The 25,458-nt window shown below is 44.0% G+C and overlaps 1 protein-coding gene across 2 annotated transcripts; it reads right to left on the bottom strand.

Moving 5' to 3' along the window:
* Window positions 1–128: 128 nt before the first annotated feature.
* On the bottom strand, window positions 129–25,328 carry PMS2 (PMS1 homolog 2, mismatch repair system component). 2 transcript variants are annotated; one of them, XM_060284481.1, is made up of 15 exons: window positions 25,211–25,328; window positions 22,904–23,038; window positions 22,143–22,229; window positions 21,857–21,959; window positions 20,975–21,158; window positions 17,823–17,990; window positions 17,132–17,229; window positions 15,656–15,755; window positions 13,992–14,076; window positions 12,455–12,610; window positions 9,151–10,021; window positions 5,937–6,104; window positions 3,548–3,648; window positions 2,837–3,006; window positions 129–279 (listed from the first exon to the last, which is right to left on the bottom strand). In XM_060284481.1, exons 1-15 carry the CDS (start codon window positions 25,326–25,328, stop codon window positions 136–138), a joined length of 2,688 nt encoding a protein of 895 aa, XP_060140464.1. In that variant the 3' UTR covers window positions 129–135. The 2 variants fall into 2 exon arrangements, with proteins under 2 accessions (XP_060140464.1, XP_030701881.2); XM_030846021.2 differs by having other exon boundaries at window positions 22,904–23,043; window positions 25,211–25,290.
* Window positions 25,329–25,458: the final 130 nt, after the last annotated feature.

The following is a 25,458-nucleotide window of genomic DNA, read 5'->3' as shown; positions in this document are numbered from 1 at the left end:
CGCGGAGCGGCTGGGCCCGTGAGCCATGGCCGCTGAGCCTGCGCGTCCGGAGCCTGTGCTCCACAACGGGAGAGGCCACAACAGTGAGAGGCCCGCGTACCGCAAAAAAAAAAAAAAAGAAAGAGAGAAATGTTGTCAGTTTTGAGAAATGATGTCCAGATTGGCAATGTGTCTCATGGTGGGCCTTCCGTGGGGACAGTTCCAGGGATGGTCCATCTCCCCCATGTGGGTGATGAGTTTCTTCATCTCACTTGTGTTAAGAGCAGTTCCAATCATCACCTGCATGTGAGACATGATGGCTTACATTAAAGTTTTACTGGTTTTTGGTTAGAAAAGCAACTCTTCAGAAGCCCTGTTCTCTACAAAGAGGCTGGACAAGATTACAACAAAAGCAACAATTCCCTGAAAAGTCCTCCCCCGAAGAACCCTACCCTCTAGTATCTCAGCCCTCGGCCTCTTTGTGACATCCAGCCCCTCCGTGGCTCTGTCATGGCAGCACATCCTCAGGAGAGACGCCGACCACTCCCATCCAGGACCAACCAGTCTCACCAGCTCCACCAGCATCCACATCCCAGCCGCCCCGACCTCCCACCATGGCGACTGCAGCGGCCTCCTAACGGGCCTCCCCACTCTCCTCCTTCTCCCTTCAACTCGTCCTCCACTCGCGGCCAGTGATTCCTTTTAAAGGTGCGTCAGATCACGTGGCTCCTCTTCGAAGCCCCGCCCCCCACCTGGATAATAGCCCAAGTGCATCACCTGACTTGGCCCTCACTGGCCTTACTGCCCACACCTGCGAGCAAGCAGCCCTTCCGCCCCCACTGCAGCCACACCGGCACCCCCTTGCCTCTAGTACAAGCCCATAAAGCGAGTACCTGCCTCAGGACCTTGTCACTGGCTGTGCCCTCTACCCAGGATACGCTTCCCTCAGATATCTACATCTCTCATGTTCCCTCTCCCGCAGGCTGCTGCTCAAATGTCCCTGCCTCCCTGCAATGAAACAGCTCGCCTTGTCTGTCCTCTGTAGCCCTCGGGCTGTGCCTGAGCACCTGGGAGAGGCTACTTCAGTTGGGTGCTCAGGGAGGCCAGAGGATGGGAGGGGGCCAGGTGGGCGAAGAAGGCGTGCGGAGCGGGGCATCCAGGCAGAGGGACAGCGAGCGAGGACTTGAGGCGGGAAGGAGATGGTGTGGCAGGCGTGGCTAGAGCCGAGCGTAGGACACGGGGCCCACAGGTGCAGCAGAGGACAGCCCGCCCCCCTCAGCCCATGTGCTGTGCGGAGACAGCGTTGCGGCGCCAGGGACCCGCCAGCGTGGGGACTGAGAAGCAGCCCGTGGCCCCAAAGATCCCTGCATCACACGAGGACACGGCATTGTGAACACCTGGCCATCAGCACAGGCCAGGCCCAGCTCTGACTCCTACCCCCGACTCCAGGATGGGGAGATCAAGGTTAGGCCTTTATCAAAGAACCATCTGTGGCTGAAGTCAGGTCCGGGGCCCTATTCTCTCATCAAACTCTTGCCTGGAGGAATTTCATCCGACGCCATGGCCGTAACTTAGAAAACCTAAACCTTTCTCCCCAGCACTGACACTTCCCCTGGCTCTGGATTCACTGACGTGACTGTTCTCAGACACCTCCTCTCACGTCTAATAGGATCTCAATACAACGCGTCTAACAGAGAATGCTGAACCCCACCACCCCCAAAGGTGAAAATGCCACAGCCCTTGCCCCACCTCCCTCATCTCCGTTGTGACACCCTCTCTGTGGTCTCTTTCCCATGGTCACCCTCCAGCACCTCCTGACACGTGCAGCGCAGGCACCCAGGTTCGGACCAGGATCCCAAGGACCCTAAGTGGGTCCCCGGATGGGGCCCCACCCCCATCCTGGTCCCCCATCCGTCACACGGGGTCAGCCTCTGGCTTCGCCAAACACCCCGAACCTTTGCACTTGCTAATTCTTCTATCTGGAAAGTTCTTTCCCAAGGGGCTCCAGCTCACCTTCCAAGCGTCAGCTGGGAGGTCACCTCCTCACACAGCCTCACCGCGACCACCCGCCTCGCTTCCCGGTGCTCACTCCCCACCCCCATACTGTTTTCTCTACCGAACTTGTATCTGAGGCTGCCGTTATTAATGTTATGTCCCTTTCCCCCACTAAACTATAAGCTCCACGAGGGCAAGGACCTCATCTGCCGACCTGTGCCCCCAGCACTCGGACCAGGGCCGGCCACCCAGCGGGGGCTCAAGGGGTCTCTGCTGAGTGAATGAAGGGGTGGGCCAGGGGGTCTCTGCTGAGTGAATGAAGGGGTGGGCCAGGTGATGCAAACACACGTGCTCTGCTTTGACATCAGGCTCATCACCTACCACTGCTAGCGTTTTCTAGAACCAGTCTGAGCAGCGGGAGCCAGACAATACGCAGTGCCCGCCCTTGGGACTCCTGCGAAAAGCGAGCCGACTGCAGGGTTCTGGATAATCTCGTGCAGGGCCCTTGAGGGCTGGCGGCCCCTAATCTTTACCCACCAGTGTCAATAATGCCCATAAGGTCCATAGATGAACAACGTGGATCCCCAGCTAACTGCGTGGGAGTGACGAAAGCTCTGAGGACACTGCTTCAGGGACGCTGAGAAACAGCAGTAATTATGGGTCGGAGGTCTGACCTAAGGCAGACGTGCAGGGCTTACGTGTTACAATGGCTGAGGACAATGGGACTCTACGTACACAGCCCAGAGCGACCATCACCCACATTTAATAAGGCTGACAAGTCAGGGGCTGAACTGAGAACTTCCAAGGCCCATGAGCTGGAGCAGACCCGCCAGGCTCCTGCAAATAAGCTTGCTTTACTTACAGACTTCCGACAGGCCCTGGAGGCAAACATCTGCCTGACCCGGGAAGGCCGGCACATGACACCGGGGCTGTCGCTCAGCATGAAGATCAGTTCATCTATGTCCTGGGGTCCAAAGGTCCAGCTTTTACTAGTTGGCAAGGAAATCAATTTAGCTCTTTCAGTGACCGGCGCTAAAAGAAGACAATTTGGAGAAAAAGCCGTCATTTGAAAAATCTGATTCATTTGGGTGCTATTTGTAAGGAACATCTGAAAGAGAGGGCAGAAGCAAAACGCTTTTGGGGGGAAGCATGTTCATCTCTTATAAAAGACGCTGAAGTGTATGACCTCAAAGATCGTTCTCGGGCTTCCCTGGTGGTGCAGTGGTTAAGAATCCGCCTGCCAATTCAGGGGACACGGGTTCGAGCCCTGGTCCGGGAAGATCCCACATGCCGTGGAGCAGCAAAGCCTGTGCGCCACAACTACTGGGCCTGCGCTCTAGAGCCCGAGAGTCACAACTACTGAAGCCCACACACCTGGAGCCCGTGCTCTGCAACAAGAGAAGCCACCGCAATGAGAAGCCCACGCGCCGCAACTGGAGAAAGCCCGCGTGCAGCAACGAAGACCCAACACAGCCAAAAATAAATAAATAAGATAAATAAATTTATCAAAAAAAAAAAAGATCGTTCTCAGCTCTAAAAGGACACAGTTCTACAATCCTAAGTAATAACTTACCGCCTTCATCGATAACAAAGTCAAAGCCATTCTTTCTGAATATTTCCAGATTTTCTATTAGAACTGCTTCATTGACAGCTGTTAAGTTGAGAGTCTGAGGTCTGAAAAAGAGAGACCCAAACTAGACCTTGAAGTCAAACATTTGGCTCTACAGCAGAAATGAAACTAAAACAACAATTCTGTGATTCTTTGAATTCATTTCAAAAAGCAACACGAATAACATGCTTCCAGCTATGAGCCTCTCCTGTCACAAAACTCCGAGCATTTCCTTTTAATTTTTTTTTAAGTTCTTTTTAGAAGTTAGAGTAACTCCAAAAGTAGCCTGCCTTTCCTCAATCTGCCATACCACCCCAATGACTGTCTTTTTTTTAATTCTCTTCTCCAAGATAACGATATGACCTAAAAATGCTACTTTTCCTCCTCACAATAAAGACAATTTGAAAAGTTGGGTTCGGTCACTACAGACATTTGAAAACAGAAGAAACAGCATCTGTTTTGCTATCCTGCTCCTTCTGCTTGCATTCTTTTTTTTTAAAGATTTTTTTTTTTGATGTGGACCATTTTTAAAGTCTTTATTGAATTTGTTACAATATTGCTTTCGTTTTATGTTTTGGTTTTTTGGCCCCAAGGCATGTGGGATCTTAGCTCCAGGGATCGAGCCCATACTCCCTGCACTAGAAGGCGAAGTCTTGACCACGAGACTGCCAGGGAAGTCCCCCCTGCCTGCATTCTTTATCCAACCATCTCTCCTCTTGGATTTACTGAGTGCTTAGTAAGACAGACACCGCTAAAGCAGGAGATATAAAGGTGAGCAAACACAGACCCGTTCTCTGCTCTCATGAAACAAACAGTCTAGTGGGGAAAAAAAGACATTGATCAAACAGTCAAACAAACAAATTGTAATTACAAACTACACTGAGAATCAGGAAGAAGAGACACCCAGGGCCATAGGAGCACAGAGCATGTGAGACTTGGCCTGGAGAGAGAGGGCGTCAGGGAAGGCTTCTCTGAGGAAGTGACCTTTGAGCTGAGATCTGGGGCTGAGTGGCAGTTATCAGGTGATGGGGGTGAGGGGTGGGTGCAGGGGCAAGTATTCTAGGCAGAGACAACAGTCTGTAAAAAGGCCCTAGGATGGACCATGGGTGTTCCCAGAGCCACACACAAAGATCTGCTTCATTCTGCTTAATGGCTCTGTAGGAATTCATCAGGCCTGTCAAGGGAAAAGGAAGGATGGCCAGAGTATAGAGAACAGGAGAAGAGGGCTTAGGAACAGCTGAAGAGGTCATCAGGGCCAAACTATGCTGGGCCAGTAGGAAAGGATGCAGTCGTGGTCTTTATCCTTTCATCCTGAAGTGTGATCCACATGGGACCCACAGTGGCATGTGATTATCCAGGTCAACTTGAAATGCCACAAATGAGACCGTACTTACACCAAATGGCTAAAAAATAAACGACCTCTGTAACAGGGGCAGGAATAGCTCAGTATTATACAGTGGCTCATTCAATGTCTTTACTATTACTACTTACTCCTACTGAAAATAAATATAATTAAGCCATTCTGTAGGATACAGAGTACTCAGCAAATAAACTAGGTATGTTTTCCAGCTGAGTGGCTGTTTTAGTGGTAACTTCTTCATGCTGGGATCTGCTGCCGTTGGGATCTGAGTTAATTACGTAGTTTAATTTCCAAAATGAAAATCCAAGACCTCTCCTTAGGACTTCGCTTAAGGAAAGACTTCTGGTTTATATGCTACACCATCACACCACCCTGTAAAATGGTCAGTGTAAAACATTCAATTTGGCAAAAGAGAGATAAATACCAAATTCTGCAGTGACTAATCACTGGTATCGCTCTACCACAGCTGAGGACAGACACACAGGCACTGCTGACCTTCTGAACACGTGAACTCCATGTACTCTAAGTAGATATACTCTGTACTATAAATTGTTCTTCATCAAAAGGATTTTCTGGCCAACCAGTGATCAGCATTTTTGAACAGCTTAAAAGAACTTTAAGTATCTTTTGATACTTAAAGAATCCATTAGCTGTGTGACCTTGGGCAAGTTATTAAACGTCTCTCAGTTTTATCACCTGTGAGATGTTGGTGGTAATATACAGTAACTACTTCAAACGTTTGTGAGGATTAAACATAAATTGCTTCAACAGCGCCTGGCACCAAATAACACTCCATAAATGGCAGGTATGACTATTATTACGCAAAAAGTGTAAAAATCTGCTGTAAGGATACGTACAGCCAAAAAATACAGATAGATAGATAGGTATAGGTAGGTTTAGACAGAGATAAAGATAGGCACTCTTATAGCTAAGAGATCTTAAATTTGCGGGATGAAACAACACTGAAAATTCTGAACACTGAAATGAACTTACGCTATAAGCCTTTGACCCTGGAGGACAGTGTGCTGCTGAAGCATCTCGAAGTTGTATTTCTCATCCGTGGCATGCTGGTCCACTATGAAAATATCTGCGTTCAGTTTGGTGATGATAAATCCCAAGTTAAACTGACCAATGATTTCCATTTCTGCAAACATCGTTTTGCTGCATGTAGAAAATGTTAATCAGAAGACATTTTAATTTCTTTTATTGTCTGCGCTGCACGGCTTGTGGGGTCTTAGTTCCCTAACCAGGGATTGAACCCACACCCTTAGCAATGAAAGCACGGAGTCCTAACCGCTGGACTGCCAGGGAATTCCCATTTTAGAAGACGTTTTAAAAGATTCCTTCTCTGCTTATAAAACACTAATAAAAAAGTACAAAAACATAAAATAGACAAAGTCCCTAAAAATCCCACTTTCTAAGGATAACATTATTCATTCCTCCAACTCTCCAGGTGACATTAGTTACTACTATTAATGATTTGGTCCATATCCTTCCAGACCTTTGACTATACATTGTTTTAAAAAATGGGGCTTCCCTGGTGGCGCAGTGGTTGGGAGTCCGTCTGCAGATGCAGGGGACACGGGTTTGTGCCCCGGTCTGGGAAGATCCCACATGCCGCGGAGCGGCTGGGCCCGTGAGCCATGGCCACTGAGCCTGTGTGTCCGGAGCCTGTGCTCCGCAACGGGAGAGGCCGCAACAGTGAGAGGCCTGCGTACCGCAAAAAACAAAAAAACAAAACAAAACAAAAAATGGAATCAATTCTTCACACCATTTCACTCTCATCACTTAACAATGCATCTCAGATATTTTTTCAGACCATAGAGACCTACTTCATTCTTTTTAATGTCCATGTAGGAATTCAGTATGTGGATGTACCAATTTGTCTGACAAATTCTCTACTAAAGGACACTTCAGTTGTATCCATTTTAAGAAACACAAACAAAGGTGCAACATCCCTCTACATACATCTTCTCTACTGTGGATGTATCTGTATGATAAATCCCTAGATGTGTTATTATTATATATGTACACTTTGATAGGACATCTATAAAAGTTTACACTCCCACCAATATGTACAGTTGTCCCTCAGTATATGCAGGTGATTGGTTCCAGGACCCCCAGGAAACAAAAATGCCCAGATGCTCACGTCCCTTACATAAAATGGCACAGTACTTGCATATAACCTATGCACATCCTTCCCATATACTTTAAATCATCTCTAGATTACTCATAATACCTACTACAATGTCAATGCTATGTAAAATAGTTGCTAGCACGCAGCAAATTCAAGTTTTGCTTTTTGGAACTTCCTGGAATTTTTTAAAATTTTCGATCTGCAGTTGCAGAACCGGCAGATACGGAGGGCTACCTGTATACGAGTACCTTTTTGTCAATAGTGGATATCGATCCTTCTAATGGGGAGCACCCCCCACCCCCTGCCCACCCCAGGCTGAGCTTCAGACTTTGTTGGAACAGGCGTGGCTGCATTTCGTTCATTTATGAATGAAAATAAGTTGGTTGGAGTAGTAGAGTGAGCACTGCTGGGCCTCCTGCCTGCTGCCAGTGGCTGCCTTGTAGGAGGAAAAGACAAGGGCATCACAGGAGCAAAAGAGAAGCCGCGGCTCCTGCTGTCTTGCAGTGTCCCTCCAGCGCCCCCTGCTGATCAAGTCTAACAGTGCACCAGGAGAAACGCTTACATGGTTCAGCCTCCAGGACTGCAAAGCAGGGCAAAGAGTGGATTTGGAACTGAGAGGCAATAAATTGGTAATTGGCACAAATACCAACTCCCTGCCTCTGATTGCTCTTCCAGGAACCGCCTGGGTCTGCTCCGGTTCCCCAGGCAGATTGCCCATGGGAAGAACCTGTGCCGGCCTGAAGACCCGGGTCTTCTGTGTCTTCGGCAGGCGTATCTCCCACCATAAACTAGAACCTAGCATCTGGCTTAAAGAAACAAAGTTTTACAGCTTGGTATATTTAGTTATAATTCAAAATGCAGAAACAGGAGCTGGTAAACACAACCTCAGTATCTTCACTGCTGCCTAACCTTTAGCTCAATACTTTTTCCTGTGCTTCTCAGGAAAACATAAACCTCATCAGACCAATAGCTCAGAAGTACAGCCAATCCAACAGCCGTGCCCTGAAAGCCAGAAGCCAATGCCAGACCCTTGTGGATCAGCTTCTCAATGTGACCTTCTGGGGTACTTGTCAAAAATGCTGATTCCTGGGCTCCACACCCAAGACCCGCCAGATCTACTAAGGCAGAAACACTGGAATCTGGCCATACATAGGTCCTGCTTGTTTAACAAGCTCTCCAAGTGATTCTTAGGCATACCAACGTTCAAAAACCATGATAACAGGTGAGCAATACATGTTTGCAAACTTAATTAAAATCTCTATTTAAAAATATTTAAGGAACCTGGCTCTCTTCACTGGCTCCCTCTGAGTTCACAACCAGAAAGATTCATTTCCATTAATTACACACCTTTTAAAAGAAATAAAGGTTCCTGAAAACCCTTCTCCGTGTAAGCTAGGCACTATGAATAACAAAGAAATTATATAATACTCAGTGAAGAATTTATAACTGAAATCAGGCAAAGCCTGTGTGGTCCAGGCTAAAAGTGCTATAAAAATGCAACGTACTTGCTGAGTTGCACTGTGCACAGCACATTTCAGTAACTGGTGACACAAAACAAAGACAAAATTTAAAAAATAAAAACTATTTCAAAAGAATTCATCATTTTTAAGAGTCACAATGTTGGACACGACTACTGTCAAGAAAGTGCTGGTGACCAGTGTTTGCTATTATCTGTATTGTGAAGATTTTTCTTTAAATTGACTTTTTTACTTAACCCTATCTGATGCAATCTTCTTGAAATCATAGCTTTGATAATGTGATAAGTTTTCCTCATACATGTTAAAATGGAAAGATGGGAAATAGCAATATTCCCCAAAGCTGCCCTGAATTCAATGCAGGGAGAAGTCACCATGCGCTGAAAACCTCCAGGAAAAGGAATAAAATTGGGGTGAAGAAGGCCTTGATTGATTTGGACCCGATGGAAAAGATGTGCAGAGAAAACCTAAGGAAAAAAATTCCTGTAAGATTTCAGGCTGCAGAACTGCCTGGTCAAAGAGTTCTTTAAAGAAAATTAATGTGATGGATGTGAGAGGCAAGGAAAAGAAGTTGGCGAGTGGAAAAAGTTGTTACCTTATCTCTTTTCTTAGTTCATCTTCTGCTGCTTGATTTTCTCCAGGGCAAATCTTTGCCCGAAACTTCCTATAATTTTGTCCACCTTCTTGTTGCTGTTCTTGCTGACATAACTGCTTTATTCGTTTGGCTAAAGAGCTCATAGAAAAGTCAAGGGGCACTATTTTCTTGTTAATTTCAACAGCTACATCCACCTCGGGCGCTGAAGCGTTCTGAGTTTTCATGGACTCTGGAGGGACATCGGGATTTAAAGGAACCCCTTCTTTTCTAAAACGCTTTGCGTTTGGGGATGAGAGCTGAGTTGGCTGCAGCGAAACTCTAGCTCGGGAGCTGCTTTCTTCGTGGTCTAAGTGGCAATTCGTGCCCGAAAGACAATCGTCCGTTTCAGGTAACTTCTCCAAAGACTCCACATTTTCTTGCGAAACCCCATCTTTGGGGGAGCTTGCCACATGGTCACTGCTGGGCTGGCTGCCCGTTTTTGGGGTGCTGGACCCCTCCTCAGAGCCGGCAGATGCGCTGCTGTGCCCCCAGCCCTCCTCCGTGTCCACTCTGCCCATCGGGTCACAGGGCCCCTGAGTGGAAGTCACCCCTTCCTCCCGAGGTTCAGAGATGTGCTTCCAGGAGCAGAGGGGCCTTGAAGCGCTAGGAAGTGGGGTGCTGCTTTTCTGTCGTGGAGAAATCCGTCTTGGGTCGGTGGCCTTCGGACCCCGAGACTTGTTCTCCACTGTGTGACGAAGGGAAAAGGCCTCTCTCAGTCTGGAAATGGTCACTGCCCTTTTCTCTTCCCCGCGAGTCCTTAATGGGGCGGGATCATCCTGCTTCTCTGGTACGGGCTTCTCCACCTCTGCCGAATGCCTTTTTATTAAGTGACCTAAGCAGATGTGAACAGAGAAGGGCGTCAGGGGCTGCGCGGAAATAGAATAAGGGGATACTTGTACGTGAACGGGCACTTCACAAAAGAGGAGCTCCGAATGGCTGATCCAATGTGTGAACACAGTTCTACATGAACCATAAAGAAGACATGAATTAAAACCACAATGTGATGCCACTATATACTCATCAGAACAGTTAAAATTTTTTTAAAAAATGTTTACAAGGCTGAGGATCAAATGGGATGCTTAAATACTGCTGGTGGTGTTGAAATTGGTACAACTGCTTTGTAAAACTCTCTGGGAACATCTAATCTGAACATGCACACCTGTGACCCCGCACTGCTATCCTACCAGAAATGTCTACCTGTGCTGGCCTAAACCATGGATGGGGATATTCGTGACAGCTATATTCATGGCAACCCAATCCTGGAAACCACTCAGTTGTCCACAAATAAGTCGTGGTATTTATGGTATTTAAATACAACAGAATACTGCACAGCAACGAGAATGAATAAATGAACTGTCACACAGGACTTGGATGAATCTCACATACAAAATATTGAGAGAGAAACCAACGATGGAAAAATGTAAATACTGGATGCCTTCAAATTAAAAACAGAACGAATCCATGGTGTTAGACGTCAGGAAAACGGTTCCCACCGGGGGTTAGTGTCTGAAAAGGGGTACAAGGGTGGTTCTGCGGGTGCTGCTTCCTGATCTCAGGGCTGATGCGCTCACGACACATTTGCTTCTGTGTGGATGCTGTACTTCGACGAAAGGGCTAAGAAGAGGGCGTCGATTTGACTGTGCCTCAAGATGCAGAGATAAGTTGAGCAGTTTCTCTGTATGGGGTGGCCTCTCTGGCCACGCACGTGCGCACGCGTGTGTGCGCCTGCGTGTGCGCGTGCGCTCAGAGCTGCTACCTCCGGCCCATTCCACACAGACGCAATGCTCCCTACCATCCTCCGCCCCATCCCCCTCCCGGGCCCTTGCGCGCGCATGCGCACACATGCACGCACGCAGCCATACTATCCCATGCAGAGTGGGCGGCAGAGATGTGAGGTCAGTAGCTCGGCCGCACTCGTGGCAGTGGTCCTGTGCGCCTCTCCCACCACCCAGCAGCCCCGCCCCACCCTGAGGAGCTTGTGTTCCCACCATACTCTCCGGCTGTCACAACTGCCGACCGTGGCCCTTGATGAGAGCGCACCTCACTGTCTTCCAAGTCAGCCTCTCCGCCCCCCAACCCCAGGGGTGTTAGGAAAAGGAAGGACAGAGCCACTCTGGGTCCCGCGCCTCCTCTTAACCCCTGGCTTATGGCTCCTGGTACCCTCGCGTTATGAAGCCTCATCCCGGAACGACTTCCTCTGATTGTCACCTGAGCTTTCCACCAAACGTATTTTCAGCTTCCTGAGCTGCTCTCTGGTGTTTTCCCCCCGCTGGAGTACACAGTGATTGGGACCCGCCACCTCCGTCTCTGCACAAACATACGTGGAGCTCGGGGGTAGGTTGGCCTAGAGAAGGGTATCCACCCCAAGAGCGGATCTGGCTGTCAGAAGGGGTAGCCAGCTCCTGCCTCGCTACGGAAGGCTACTGGGCTCAGCTGTGGACGCCTCCCTGCAAGGTGCCCCGGATGCACTTAGCTTGGAGGCAAAAGAATAAAACCAACTATTTAAACGAAAGGCTGCTCACTCAGGATCAGGAAGTAAAACAATGATTGTGCATATTTTTACCGAGGTCAAACCAGCTTTGGGCCAAGTTTCATCTCAACATGCCACTCAGTGATGAATGCACAGGGGGGACGTGAGGGAAAAGGGCAGAGTAAGGGCCCCCCCAAATTCCCTACTCCATAAAAGATAGGAGAAAACGGGTAAAAATGGTCAGAATCAACTTTTTCAGAACTCTGGAAATTAACAAAAGGCTTGCCAAGTTCGGGGAGTGTTTTTGTTTGTTTGGTTTTTGGTTTTGGCCACGCCGCCTGCCTTGCAGAATCTCAGTTCCCCACCCAGGGATTGAACCCAGGCCCTGGCAGTTTAAGTGCTGAGTCCTAACCAATGGACTGCCAGGGAATTCCAATGGGGGCGTGTTTATTGAAAGGAGAATGGGTGAGTCTTGGTAAGAAGGCAGCCCTGGGTGATCCAGATTACCTTAAATCTGCAGCTACGTACTTTCTAGGGTGACACGTCCTCTCTGAGTTGGCCATTATCCCCTCTGACAGCCAGATCCACTTCTTGGGGCAGATACTCCTCTAGGCCAGCCTGCCCCCCATCTCCATGTCTATTTGTGCACTGTGCAGAGATGGAGGTGGTAGGTACCCATCAAAATCTGACAGATTTTGTTTCATGCCAAAAAAAACTTTGCCTCCGAAAGAATAAGCAAAGTATCACAACAGCTACAAGTTTTAGAAGCTGTTTATACACGTGTGTTTCTCTTACCTTCGACGTCAAACAGCGGCTGCTGACTGACGTTGAGCTTGTTAACATCATTATCGAACATTCCTATCAAAGACGTCTTTAAAACTGCCAACAAAAGCTTCTCCTCCTGTAGTAAAATTTGCCTTTTATCTGGAGTAACGTTGATGTCGACACATTCTAAAGCAAAATAGAAAAGATGCCAATTGTGTTTAAGTTCACGTTTAACAAGAGATATTTCCCCATCGACTATTTTATTCACTTGCACTTGCCAAAAGCCATGTCCAGATTCATATTCATACTATAAAACTAGCCCTTTCAAATAAACAAGGAAAAGATGAATAATTTTTTAAAGAGATGAAATATGCAAGCATTTGAGTAGGTAAATTGCAAAAGAAAAAAAGCAAATAAACCCATGAAAAGGTACGATAAAATTGCAAACTAAAATGTCATTTTTATCATCTATTGAATCTGGTTAAAAATTATAACACCTAGCACATTGTTGGTAGGTGTGTAAATCGGTATAACAGGATCCCATTTACTGACCCAATGATTCTACTTCTAGAAATTTATCTTGAAGAAATAATCAAAAACATAGGTAATGATTTATCTATAAGAACAGTATTTAAATTTCTAAAAACTGAAAACAACTAAAATAGGCACAAACATAAAAGTTTACAATCAAGATATATCCACACATTGAAATACAATACAGCTATTAAAATCATGTTTCTGAATAAACTTTAATGACATGGAAGAGAAAATGTTCACATCTAAGGATAAAGAGCACAAAATTACCCAAAATTATTTTCTCACTCCAAAAAATATGGATATATCATTAAATATATATATATTTTTAAGGTGTGCACATATATATTTCTAAGCACCTAAAAAAATATTGGATAACAATAAACCATAATATTAGCAATCAGAAGAAAAGTATCTACATGAAATGAGTTATTTTCAAAATCAGGGAGAACATATAGTCTACTTTCTCCCTCGGCTGACGTGAAAAAGTCACATTTTTCTGAACAATACAATTAATGTAGTTTCAAGTAGAAAGCAGGAGATATATAGTCTGTATAAAAAATAAAAGTCTAAAAAGATTTTTAATTAAAAAAAATTTTTTAAGTCTATAAAAATATGTATCACCATTAACTGTTGCTATAAAAGTCTCTTTCTGGTCATATCAGAGCTTTATAATCTCATTTTATTCTTTTAGGAGTAAGTCACCAGGGACTTCCCTGGTGGTGTGGTGGTTAATAATCCACCTGCCAATGCAGGGGACACGGTTCAATCCCTGGTCCGGGAAGATCCCACATGCCATGGAGCAACTAAGCCCGTGAGCCACAACTACTGAGCCTGCGCTCTAGAGCCCATGAGCCACAACTACGAGCCCGTGCGCCTAGAGCCCGTGCTCCGCAACAAGAGAAGCCACCACAATGAGAAGCCCACGCACCGCAACGAAGAGCAGCCTTCGCTCGCCGCAACGAGAGAAAGCCCATGTGCAGCCTGAAAAAAAAAAAGTCACCAATTTTACTGAAATGTCAGTGGAACTTACCCAAATCAACAGAAATGTTAAGAACAACAAATGGATACTGATGCCGGTTATACATGTGATAGATCTCATTCACAAGTCTGGAAACCTATACAAAAAACAAAGATTAGAAAAGAATAAATGTTTCCTTCCCCCAGTTTCTAATAACATGCTACTCTAACCAACCGTTAAAAGGATACATTTTGAACAGCTTTCTTGAAGTATAATTGGCCTAAAACAAACTGCACTTAAAGTATACAATTTAATAAATTCTGACATATATAAACACCCACGAACCCATCTCCACAATCAAGATAATGAAGATATCCATCACCCAAAAAAAGTCTCCTCTTTCCTCTCAAAGGGGTATCTTTTTTTTTTTCAAAGGTGTATCTTTAATCATAGATTCATAAAACTGAATCTTTTTCCATACTCAAGATGCTCTTAAAGAAATGTCAATAAAATGAGGTGCGGTTTAAATGCTCATAAAACATTCAAATGTACACAGAAATGTATTTATATGACTTTATAATGAGATTATTAAATGGCATTAGGGATAAGCCATAAAATCACACCAATTACAATATAGGTTAAAAATTTAGAAGCTGAGGGACTTCCCTGGTGGTCCAGTGGTTAAGACTCTGTGCTCCCAATGCAGGGGGCACGGGTTGGATCCCTGGGTGGGGAGCTAAGATCCCGCATGCTGCATGGCGCAGCCAAAAAAAGAAGAAAAAAAGAAAAACTTCTACGCTCTATACGCTAAAAAATATTAAAAAAAAAAAAGAAAAGAAAAATAATAGAAGCTGAACCATATCTGGCTGATAGAAGTAATTTTGGGGAATCCCCTGGTGGTCCAGTGATTAAGACTTGGCACTTTCACTGCTAGGTATAATGTTGCGGAAGATGCAAAGTCAAAACTGACCACTAAAAGTGCTATAATCAAGATGATCAGTTTAAGTTTGAGGCAGAAGTAATCTGGGCCCTTATTTTCCTGGAAAATGGACAGAACAAAGAGAAAATACAAAAGCATACGCATGTGTGTCAGTCTATACCAAATAGTCTAGATAATGGTGAATGTTTTAAAATGTTTACTTTCTTCTAATAGTGATAATTTTTACGATAATAAATATATTGGTTATTAATATGTGTCCATATGTATGCACATATATATAATTGAAACCACTGTATGGTAGGTGTTTTTAAATGCCTAAAATAAGATGATTTATAGATAACCAACAAAGGATCTACTGTAGAGCACAGGGAACTGTACTCAATATTCTGTAATAACCAAAATTGGAAAAGAATTTGAAAAAGAATAGACACGTGTATGTATAACTGAATCACTTTGCTGTACACCTAAAATTAATGCAACACTGTAAATCAACTATACTCCAATATAAAATAAAAAATTTTTTTAAAAAGAAATTAACAGCAAGACACTTTAAAGATATTTTTAAAAATATTTTAAAATGACAATATAACATTGTTAAAATAATATCAATATATTTGCATAAAAACATGTTTTTAGAATAAAATTGATTAGAATGAAAAAAAGATAAAGTAATGTTTCTGAGTCAAAGTCCCAAGTTCCATGTAAATTGCCTGTGTCAGAAAATGTTATTTAATAAAAAATAAAATTAAAACTAAAAGCTAAAAGAAAAAACTAATCCCCCCATATTTTGAAATACCTTTGCTGGGTCACAAGGCCGCCGATTGATAAAGAAAAACTGTCTGTCCGTTGAACTTCTTCCCACGCCGTGAGCACAGTGAGAAATAAAACCTGAGATACTGTTCAATGTTAATGCCGTTAGGGCAGGATTCCAGAACAGAAAGGATCAGACACACATCAAACGGCACATTCTCAAAGTGAAAAATAAAAACATAACCCCTGGTGATGAGCTGACAAGTATTAACATTTCAGGTAACGTGTATCTGTGCTCCATTCTGGTGAATCATTAAGGAACACAGACCCTCTGGAATGTTCCAAAGCTCCCATCATTGACAAATCCTCCATGGGCAACCCAGTGGGTTCAAAACTGATTCGTTTCAGCTCTCACTTTCCCTATTAAATCCCTGGCCTCCACACAAGGAGTTGGTCTCACCCCACACTCACATTCTAGAACCTTCGTGCAGTCCCCACCAAGCTGTCCAGGAAGCCCATGGACCTGTATCCAGGCTCTTTGCCCACATTCCCCGCCTTTTCAAAAGCTGTTCTCTTGGGATTTCCCTGGAGGTCCAGTGGCTAAGACTCTGCACTTCCAGTGCAGGAGGCGCAGGTTCAATCCCTAGTTGGGAAACTCAGATCCGTACGGTGTGGCCAAAAAAATAAATATAAAACATAAAATCTGTTCTCAGTTAGCAAACTTCTATCTCCTATGGCGTTGGTTAAGGGCTTCACCTGAGATTTACCCCAGGGATATTTGAGTTTCCATAAGAATGATACCTTAGCATAAAAAATGAATCCCCGGGCTTCCCTGGTGGCGCAGTGGTTGGGAGTCCGCCTGCCGATGCAGGGGACGCGGGTTCGTGCCCCGGTCCGGGAAGATCCCACATGCCACGGAGCGGCTGGGCCCATGGGCCATGGCCACTGAGCCTGCGCATCCGGAGCCTGTGCTCCCCAACAGGAGAGGCCACAACAGTGAGAGGCCCACGTACCACAAAAAAAAAAAATGAATCCCCATCTTTAATTTCAGGGATAAGCCAAAGGCAAGTGGAGGGAGGGTAAGCAATATGGGCCCAATTCTGCTTATGGAAAAATGTCTATTTTTCTTACACTAAAAGTAATGATGCTGGATTGGATTCTGGGTAAGGCACGAGTTAAAGGAAAAGCGCCTCTATCCCTCTATGCCAGGCCGTGACAAAGTGAAACATTATACATAATTTAAGAGTTATTCTAATTGTTCACTAAACAGAGCCTCTTCTACAAACGCTAATTTAATAAGAAACCCCCTAAAATGCACCAGTTACCCAGAATACTGCTTACATTAAGAACCTGACTCCTCCATATAAATCCTCTTTCTCAGCAATAATACTGCCTACAGTTTATAATGGACATAAGAAACTATAAGCTTTAAAATCACAATCTTTAAAAACAAAACCAAAGGAAAAAAAAACAACTCAAAAAAATTGTTTGATCGTAATTTTCCTGGCACCAATTAACTTACCAAAACAGGTTCTGCAGAGCCTGGGAAGAGCTCAGCCCGTATTCTTCACGGACAGTGTCACTAGGGGGCAGCTGCACAAAAGGGATGAGGCTTTGCAACTGAAAGAAATCACGGTTTACAGTTATTTCCTAATAAAGCAAGAACCAGCCTGACTTCAGAAAGGAAGATATACCGAAGGTTTTGTGTGTTTTCCTTCCTAGCCAAGCTGTCCACATTAAGAGGACAAAGAATCTCAATAGTTGCATTTTGCAGTTCTATAATAAATAATTTTGATTTATTAGCAAGATGAAACACTTGTGCTCCTACTTCTCCATAAACAATACATTGCCCACAATACTTTTTTTCAAGGAGAGAGTAAAAGGATTATTTTAAAACTTGCAGCTCCTAACATTAATTTTTGTGATAGGGACGTAGTTTAAAAAAAAATCAATTCTTAGAATTTTTTCTTTATGCTATTGGAAAGGACAGTAGAAACCTGCCATAATCACTAGAGCAATAAAGTGTTTTTAAACAACTGGCCACCCAGTTTTTTGTTTTAGAATGATTATTTTCATTGCGTGGTGGTGGATGGATAAGAGTGAGCTTCGGTCTAGAGGCTAGGAGATCAGTGAAAAGACTGCCGGAGAGCTCCAGGTGCGAGATTTGAGCACCTGAATCAAGAAAAAAAAACAAAAAAACAGGCCACCACTACCTGTTTCTGCCCAAATACAGATCCGATATTTTCCTTCATGCTGGAGCCTCCACTGGTGCACACCACAGGCTGCCTCTTACCCTGTCCAACCTGATTGGTGCAACTTACACGGACGCCCGCTGAAATGATACAGTAGGCGTGTAAGACCTGGACCATTTTGGAGAACTCCTGTTTAAAAAACACAAATGCAAGGACTCAATGTTACTTCAATCTTACAAGCAGCGCATGATTCAAGTTATACAGTCAATTCAAGGTTCTCATATCATCTCACAAATAAGGCAAATTATTCCTGACAGAATGATCCACGAGTTGAATGGTATCAAAGGGAAATCAGAGGATAAGGTGCTTGACCACACTTTCCTCATTTCCAAAATGTCCAGGCCTTCTGCTCTAAAAATCGAGAACTATGTTCCCTTTGACCTTGAAATCCCTCCTCTGGAAATTTATCCTTGTAGAAAGACTCGCATAAACAATCGAAGATCTATTATGAAAGGGCTTCCCTGGTGGCACAGTCGTTAAGAATCCGCCTGCCAATGCAGGGCACACGGGTTTGAGATGTGGTCCAGGAAGATCCCACATGCCACGGAGCAACTAACCCCGTGTGCCACAACTACTGAGCCTGTGCTCTAGAGCCCGTGAGCCACAACTACTGAGCACGTGTGCCTAGAGCCCGTGTGCCTAGAGCCTGAGCTCTGCAACAAGAGAAGCCACCGCAGTAGGAAGCCCGCACACTGCAACGAAGAGTAGCAGCCCCCGCTCACCACAACTAGAGAAAAGCCTGCACGCGGCAATGAAGACCCAACATAGCCAAGCATAAAAATAATAAATTAAAAAAATTTTTTTAAAAAGATTATGAAAATGTTCATTGAAACAATCTGTAATTGTGAAAAATTATAAACAACCTAAGCAACCATCAACCAGGGACTAATTAATTACAGTATATCCACATAATGGTGCCATGATAAAAAATAAGGTAGTTACCAATCGACCAAAAACAGGTATCTACAATATACTATATTAAAAAGTCAAGGCATAGAACAGTATATATAATATGATCCCAATTGTTTAAAAAAATAGAAACATATGTATAAAGATTGTATATACATGTATGCATTTAAAGTCTAAGGGATATAGGGACTTCCCTGGTGGTCCAGTGGTTAAGACTCCGCACTCCCAATGCAGGGGGCCCGGGTTCGATCCCTGGTCAGGGAACTAGATCCCACATGCATGCCGCAACTAAGAGTCTGCATGCTGCAACTAAAGACCCTGCACACTGCAACTAAAGATCCCGTATGCTGCAACAAAGACCCAGAGCAGCCAAATAAATAAATAATAAATACTAAAAATTAAAAAATAAAGTCTAAGGGATATAAACCAAACTCTGGGAGATAGGCAGAGACAATACCAACTTTCTACTGCACACAATTCCATGTGACTTAAATGTTTAATATTCTATGTCACTTGATTTCATTTTTTTTAAATATTTATCTTGAAAAATTTTCCAAGATTTATAAATACATGAAACTAAAAGGAGTCTGGGAAGATTCACCAAACTGTTAACAATGGTCATCTCTGGCGAGCACAAGTTCTTTATGCCTGTATTTTCTAAGACACCAATTTTTTTTTACCATAAGATACAAAATAATAATAATTTTCTCTGTACAAAATTTTTTAATATTTGAATTAAAAAACATTTTTAAAGTTTCCTGTATTTTTCCAAAATTAATAGTTATAACTAGCACAAATTGTTTTAAAGGTAAAGAAAGTTTTTAGCAGCATATGTTTAAGTAATGTTTTTGATTATAAAGAATATATAGGTACAAAACAGAAAGGTACAAGGAAGATGGCAAAAAGCACGAGTGATCGCACATCCAAGAATAACCACTGGTAGCATTCATGCGTCTACTCTCCCAGGCTTTTTTCTATGCATATTTTGGCCAGTTGCTTTATTTTTACAAAACTGTAATCATACACACACACACACACAGGTATGATTACATGTGTGTATATATATATGATTATGTATATACACATGTATGTATACACATATATAGACAATTTATAACTGCTTTTTAAACACAATTATATAATATTTATCTTTTTCATTTTCATTCCAATTCATAAAACTTGTAATGATTCACTTCTCAGGGAGCCAAAAAAATGACCTTATTAAAAATAAAGATAGAATCAAAAAATAATGCTTGTCTTAAAAGACTCATTTCCCATATTAGAAGACCTCATAAACACAATTTGATGATTCTTTTCAAGAAAAGAAAAGGGCGGCTTCCCTGGTGGTGCAGTGGTTAACAATCCACCTGCCAATGGAGGGGACACAGGTTCGAGCCCTGGTCCGGGAAGTTCCCACATGCCATGGAGCAACTAAGCCCGTGCACCACAACTACTGAGCCTGCGCTCTAGAGCCAGTGTGCCACAACAACTGAAGCCCTCGCACCTAGAGACCGTGCTCTGCAACAAGAGAAACTACTGCAATAAGAAGTCCATGCACTGCAATGAAGAGTAGCCCCTGCTCGCTGCAACTAAAGAAAGCCCATGTGCAGCAACAAAGACCCAACGCAGCCAAAAAAATAAATAAATAAAATAAACAGATTTATTAAAAAAAAAAAAAGTTAGGTCTTTGAGGGGAAGAAGCAAGCTAAGCACTTCTCCAAAAATCAAGGGAAGAGAATGAACGGGAGTGCAAACCACCCTGAGTGATCTTGGACTACATTTGGGCATCACACTCTCTAGGCTCTCGGATTCTGAATTTACCGTACCTTTCTTTTTTTAATTAATTAATTTACTTATTAATTTATCTATTTTTTGTCTGCACTGGGTCTTTGTTGCTGCGCGCAGGCTTTCTCTAGTTGCGGCAAGCAGGGGCTACTCTTTGTTGCGGTGCGTGGGCTTCTCATTGCAGTGGCTTCTCTTGTTGCAGAGCATGGGCTCCAGGCGTGGTGGCTTCAGTAGTTGTGGCACGTGGGCTCAGTAGTTGTGGCTCACGGGCTCTAGAGCACAGGCTAGTAGTTGTGGTGCATGGGCTTAGTTGCTCCGCAGCACGTGGGATCTTCCCGGACCAGGGCTCGAACCCCTGTGCCCTGCATTGGCAGGCAGACTCTCAACCACCGCACTACCAGGGAAGCCCTCTACCGTACCTTTTTAATATTCCTTTGAAACTCCTTATGGCGCACAGGTAGCGTATAAAATAACTGCTGCACGCTGACTGTCGTCCCTCTGGGTCGTGGGTAGGGGGTTTTCTGGAGGATTTTTCCATTGTGATCAAACACCAGTCGAGTCCCAACCTTCGCAGATGTGTGGCAGGTAGAAATAGTTACATCACTGTACAAAAAAGCCAGCAGAGCACAGTCAGCTAGAGACTCCCAGGTGCTGGTCATCACGTGCTCATTTTCTCGCTTCTGTTCTCTCTAAACTCCCCTAAAAAGGTGATGATCCCTCCGAGATCATCAAGAGAGTTTAAATGGGTAAGGAGTCATCATAAAATCCAAGGTTTGGCCCAACAGGTAGTGAGAGAGTTCTGTAAATGTTTTGTTTTGATAAAAGCTTTGATACTCATTTTGGTTAAACTGCAAAATAAAAGATCTCAAAACTTACGTATTCACCAATAAAGAGTTATTTCTCAGTTTGGCTACTACTGTTCTAACAAAATCTTAGAAGCTGTTGTGTAATTAATTAAGTGCTTCAGCTAAATTTTTTCCTCAACGTCAAAATAAATTAAAACCAATAGCATATGGTATCTATAATGTATTATTTATACCTTACTTTTAAATTGAGAAGTTACTGCCTTAATAAGGGTAACAACTTTTTTACAATACTATTTGCTTCATTTTGTTCATTCATTGCTTACATTTCAGAAGTATTACCACTTAGGTTGGTAGTAAGATAAAACAGAATGCAGAAGTTAGTAGTTGAGACATTCCGATGGAAAAGTGTAAACAATAATGATTCTAAGCATACTTTTCAATTTTCAGAGAGATTTTTATAAGGGGTCAAGTTAGTGGATAAAATTATTGCATCACCTCAGTGCACAGAGTGAGCTCAGAGCTTCCCCCCGAAAGCCAAAAGTTTCAACCTGAGTGAGGTCAGCAAACTCCTGAATCTTAGAAGTGTGATGCTTCAGAGCTGAAAGAGAGGTGGAGAGTAAGGCCGAAGAGATCACAAGTGATACAGCAATGAACACACACAATACCCACCCAAGTGACTGGTTTTAAAAAGCTGTTTTGTGTTTCCTAAGACAGTGTTACGCCCAATTCTCAGACATTTGGCCCAAATATTTTAAAATAGGATTAGCAAAATGCAACTTACTTAAGCCTTCAAAGTTTTCTTCTTCTACCCCGCATCCATTGTCTGAAACTTCAATGAGCTCCGCCCCATAGTCTTTAAGCCTGAGCTCTAGAAAGTTTAAAATATTGATTTCTCAAATTGATCCATGTAAAAAGGCTTTAGAGTGACAGTATTTATAACTTACAAAATGCAACTTTGAGTCCTAACTATATTTATTTAAATGTACTACTGTCATTTTGTATATTTTATTTTTTAAAGGCCTTCTTGGCTATTTACTAGCCCAGATAAAATAGTTTTGTTCTTATTTTCTTTCCTTTTTCTTTCCTTCAAGAGGACAGTGTTAACACAGTCATTAAAGAGAACAAGTTCTGGAATCAGACTCCCTAGGATCATATTTTACTAGCTTTATAACCTCAAAACAAAAGTAAATTCCTTGTGCCTTAATTTCCTCATTTGTAAAACGGAGATAATAATTATAACAATAATAATAATTCCAATCTCATAAAGTTATTCTACAGATTAAATGAGGTATCCCATCTGTATAGCTCTTAGCACAATGCCTGCCTGGCACATAGTAAGAACACAATAAAAGTTAACCGCTATTATTATTATTACTACCTAGCTAAATACTAGGCACATAATAATGTGCTAAATTTATGTTTAAAAAATAATAATTTCTCTGTATATCAATACCTGATTGCCTTATTACAGTAACAAACATGTCTTGAATAAAACAGCATAAACTGATTATTTCTTGTGGTTTAAAACTCTCCCAAACTTACCAATGTTAGTGGCACTGGCATCCACACTATTTTCCACCAACTCCTTCACAGCAGTGCTTAGACTAAGGACCACTTGCCCAGAACAAATCTGATGGACTGACTTCCGATCGATAGGTTTGATGGCCTTAGCAAGTTCTGAACTAAAGAAACAGGTTATAAGACAGCAAGGAGGCAATTATGCATTTTCATCCTGGTTTTAACTGTGGGAAATGATTCATCTCCGTTAACAGTTAATGTGTCTAATCCATTCATTATATTAACATATCCATTTATTATATTCACAAATATAAATGTTGGTCTACAATCCTTAAACATCTGTCGAAAAGTCTTCTGAATAGATATTTCAAATGAAACAGACATTTAAAATCTAATTAAACTGGGATCTACATGGAGGAGACACATCCCCCTAAGGCTATGGGTGAATAATCTTTTGCAACAATAGGATCTTCTTTCTTGAAAATTGAAAGCAATGTTTCCCACACAATTCGAAAAGCCAAAATTTTGCTGGGAAATCCAGTGTTCATGTCAAAATCAAAACCATCTCAGAAATCGGGTACCAGTTGGGTAACTATTCCTATGGTTGCCTACAAATCCCCACTCCAAACCCAGGCTGCGAGCTCCTGCCTTAGCAAAGGCCCTCACGGTTCTGGCTGTACCTACCTTCAGAATTTTCCAACTGGTTTGTCTCCATTTTCTCTCTACTTCAATCAATCTTCCATGCTACCACCAGAGTTACTTTAGAAATCACAAATCTGGTCAAATAATTTTTCTGCTTTAAGAACTTACTAGCAGACTTCCCTTGTGGTGTGGTGGTTAAGAATCCACCTGTCAATGCAGGAGACACGGGTTCGAGCCCTGGTCCGGGAAGATCCCACATGCTGCGCAGCAACTAAGCCCATGCGCCACAACTACTGAGCCTGCGCTCTAGAGCCCACGAGCCACAACTACTGAGCCCACGTGCTGCAACTACTGAAGCCACCACGCCTGGAGCCCCTGCTCCGCAACAAGAGAAGCCACAGCAATGAGAGGCCCGCACACAGCAACAAAGACCCAACGCAGCCAAAAAATAATTATTTAAAAAAGAAAAAAACTTACTAGCATCCCACTGTCTGCTACCCCAATCTACCTTATTTTCTCTCTCTCTCCAATCCTCCCATTGCCAATTCCCCTACATTCTGGTCACAGCGAACAACTGTTTCCTGAATATCACAAGCTCTTTTAGACACTGCATCTTGCCCATACAGGTGTGTAGCCTCCTACTCCTCTGCCTGGCAAACTACCTCTCGTGTACATGTTCACTAATTTAGCAATTTGTAGTAATCGGTTTTATTGATAACTTGGGTGTAACTGAACACAGGAGCATCCCTGGGAGGGAAATCTTTGGGTATTTCCCACAACATACAACACATAATAGACCCTCGGTAAACCCTTGTTAAAAAAAAAAAAAAAAGAACAAACATCTTTATTCTTATTCGACCTTGCAAAGAATTCCACTCAAATTTGTCTCAAATGGAAAAACTGCAGATGACGCCACTTAAAATGGAATAAAGGGGCTTCCCTGGTGGCGCAGTGGTTGAGAGTCCGCCTGCCGATGCAGGGAACACGGGTTCGTGCCCGGGTCCGGGAAGATTCCCACATGCCGCGGAGCGGCTGGGCCCGTGAGCCATGGCCGGAGGGCCTGCGCGTCCGGAGCCTGTGCTCCGCAACGGGAGAGGCCACAGCGGTGAAAGGCCCGCGTACCGCAAAAAAAAAAGGAATAAAGTATCTCTAAAAAGTTTGTTGATTTGGCAAGACACCATAGGCTACAGGTCTATTCCTGATATTTATTTGAGCGAATCTGGATTCAGGAATCTGACACAGTGCAACAGTGCTACCCGAAGATTCGCTACCCCTAATTCGGTGTAGCTGCCGGTAATCACATACTCGAGATACAGAAGCAATGCGTTTCTTAAAACTGTCCACCTCAAATTAGCATATGCCTTAAAGCGTCCCCGAAAATAACCCTCAATTTTGAAAAAGAAGAGAGAGCAACCAGGTAAAAAGGAAATTAATTCCGTCTACTGCGATTTCAAGCTCCGGCTTCAGGTCCACAGATGCATGGCGGCGTCCGGGCAGCGGGCCGAATCCCCCACGGACCCCGACCTCAAAGCGCACCCACAGGGCGGCGGGTTGGGGGAGCGCCGAGGAGCCTGGCCTGGGGCCTCCGTGCGGCCGGCTCGCCCAGCGCCGCGGTCAGTTTCCCTTCAGGGGTCTGGAACGCTGTGGGCCTTAGGGCGACCGCGAGTAGAGGCTGCAAGCTCGGCTCACCTCGGCACGTCGGCTTGCTCCATGGATGCAGAGCCTGATCCTGGAATCGGAACAGTTTGCGCCGCCGCTCCCACGGTGGGGGGGGGGGGGGACGGAATCCAGCCACCCTGCCGCCCATTGGCTGCTTCCGACACGGTGTCCCGCCACTTCCGGATAAGGCTACGAACACGTCCCACCTCTCCTTCTCGCTGATTGGTTGTGTCAAAGGTCGAGTCAATGACGTCAAATTAGCAGGGGCCAATTAGAGC

This window comes from Globicephala melas, chromosome 15 (assembly GCF_963455315.2).
Source record: "Globicephala melas chromosome 15, mGloMel1.2, whole genome shotgun sequence".
NCBI lineage: Eukaryota > Metazoa > Chordata > Mammalia > Artiodactyla > Delphinidae > Globicephala > Globicephala melas.
This window is presented reverse-complemented; position numbering and strand designations above follow the sequence as displayed.

Coding starts and splice junctions, on each gene's coding strand:
- PMS2 (XM_060284481.1), bottom strand. CDS start 25,328: ATGGGCGGCAGGGTGGCTGGATTCCGTCCCCCCCCCCCCCCACCGTGG. Junction 12,611..13,991: donor TAACATTTCTGTTGATTTGG/GTAAGTTCCACT, acceptor ATTTTGCTTTAG/AATGTGTCGACATCAACGTT. Junction 280..2,836: donor CCAGGGCCTGTCGGAAGTCT/GTAAGTAAAGCA, acceptor TCTCACATGCAG/GTGATGATTGGAACTGCTCT.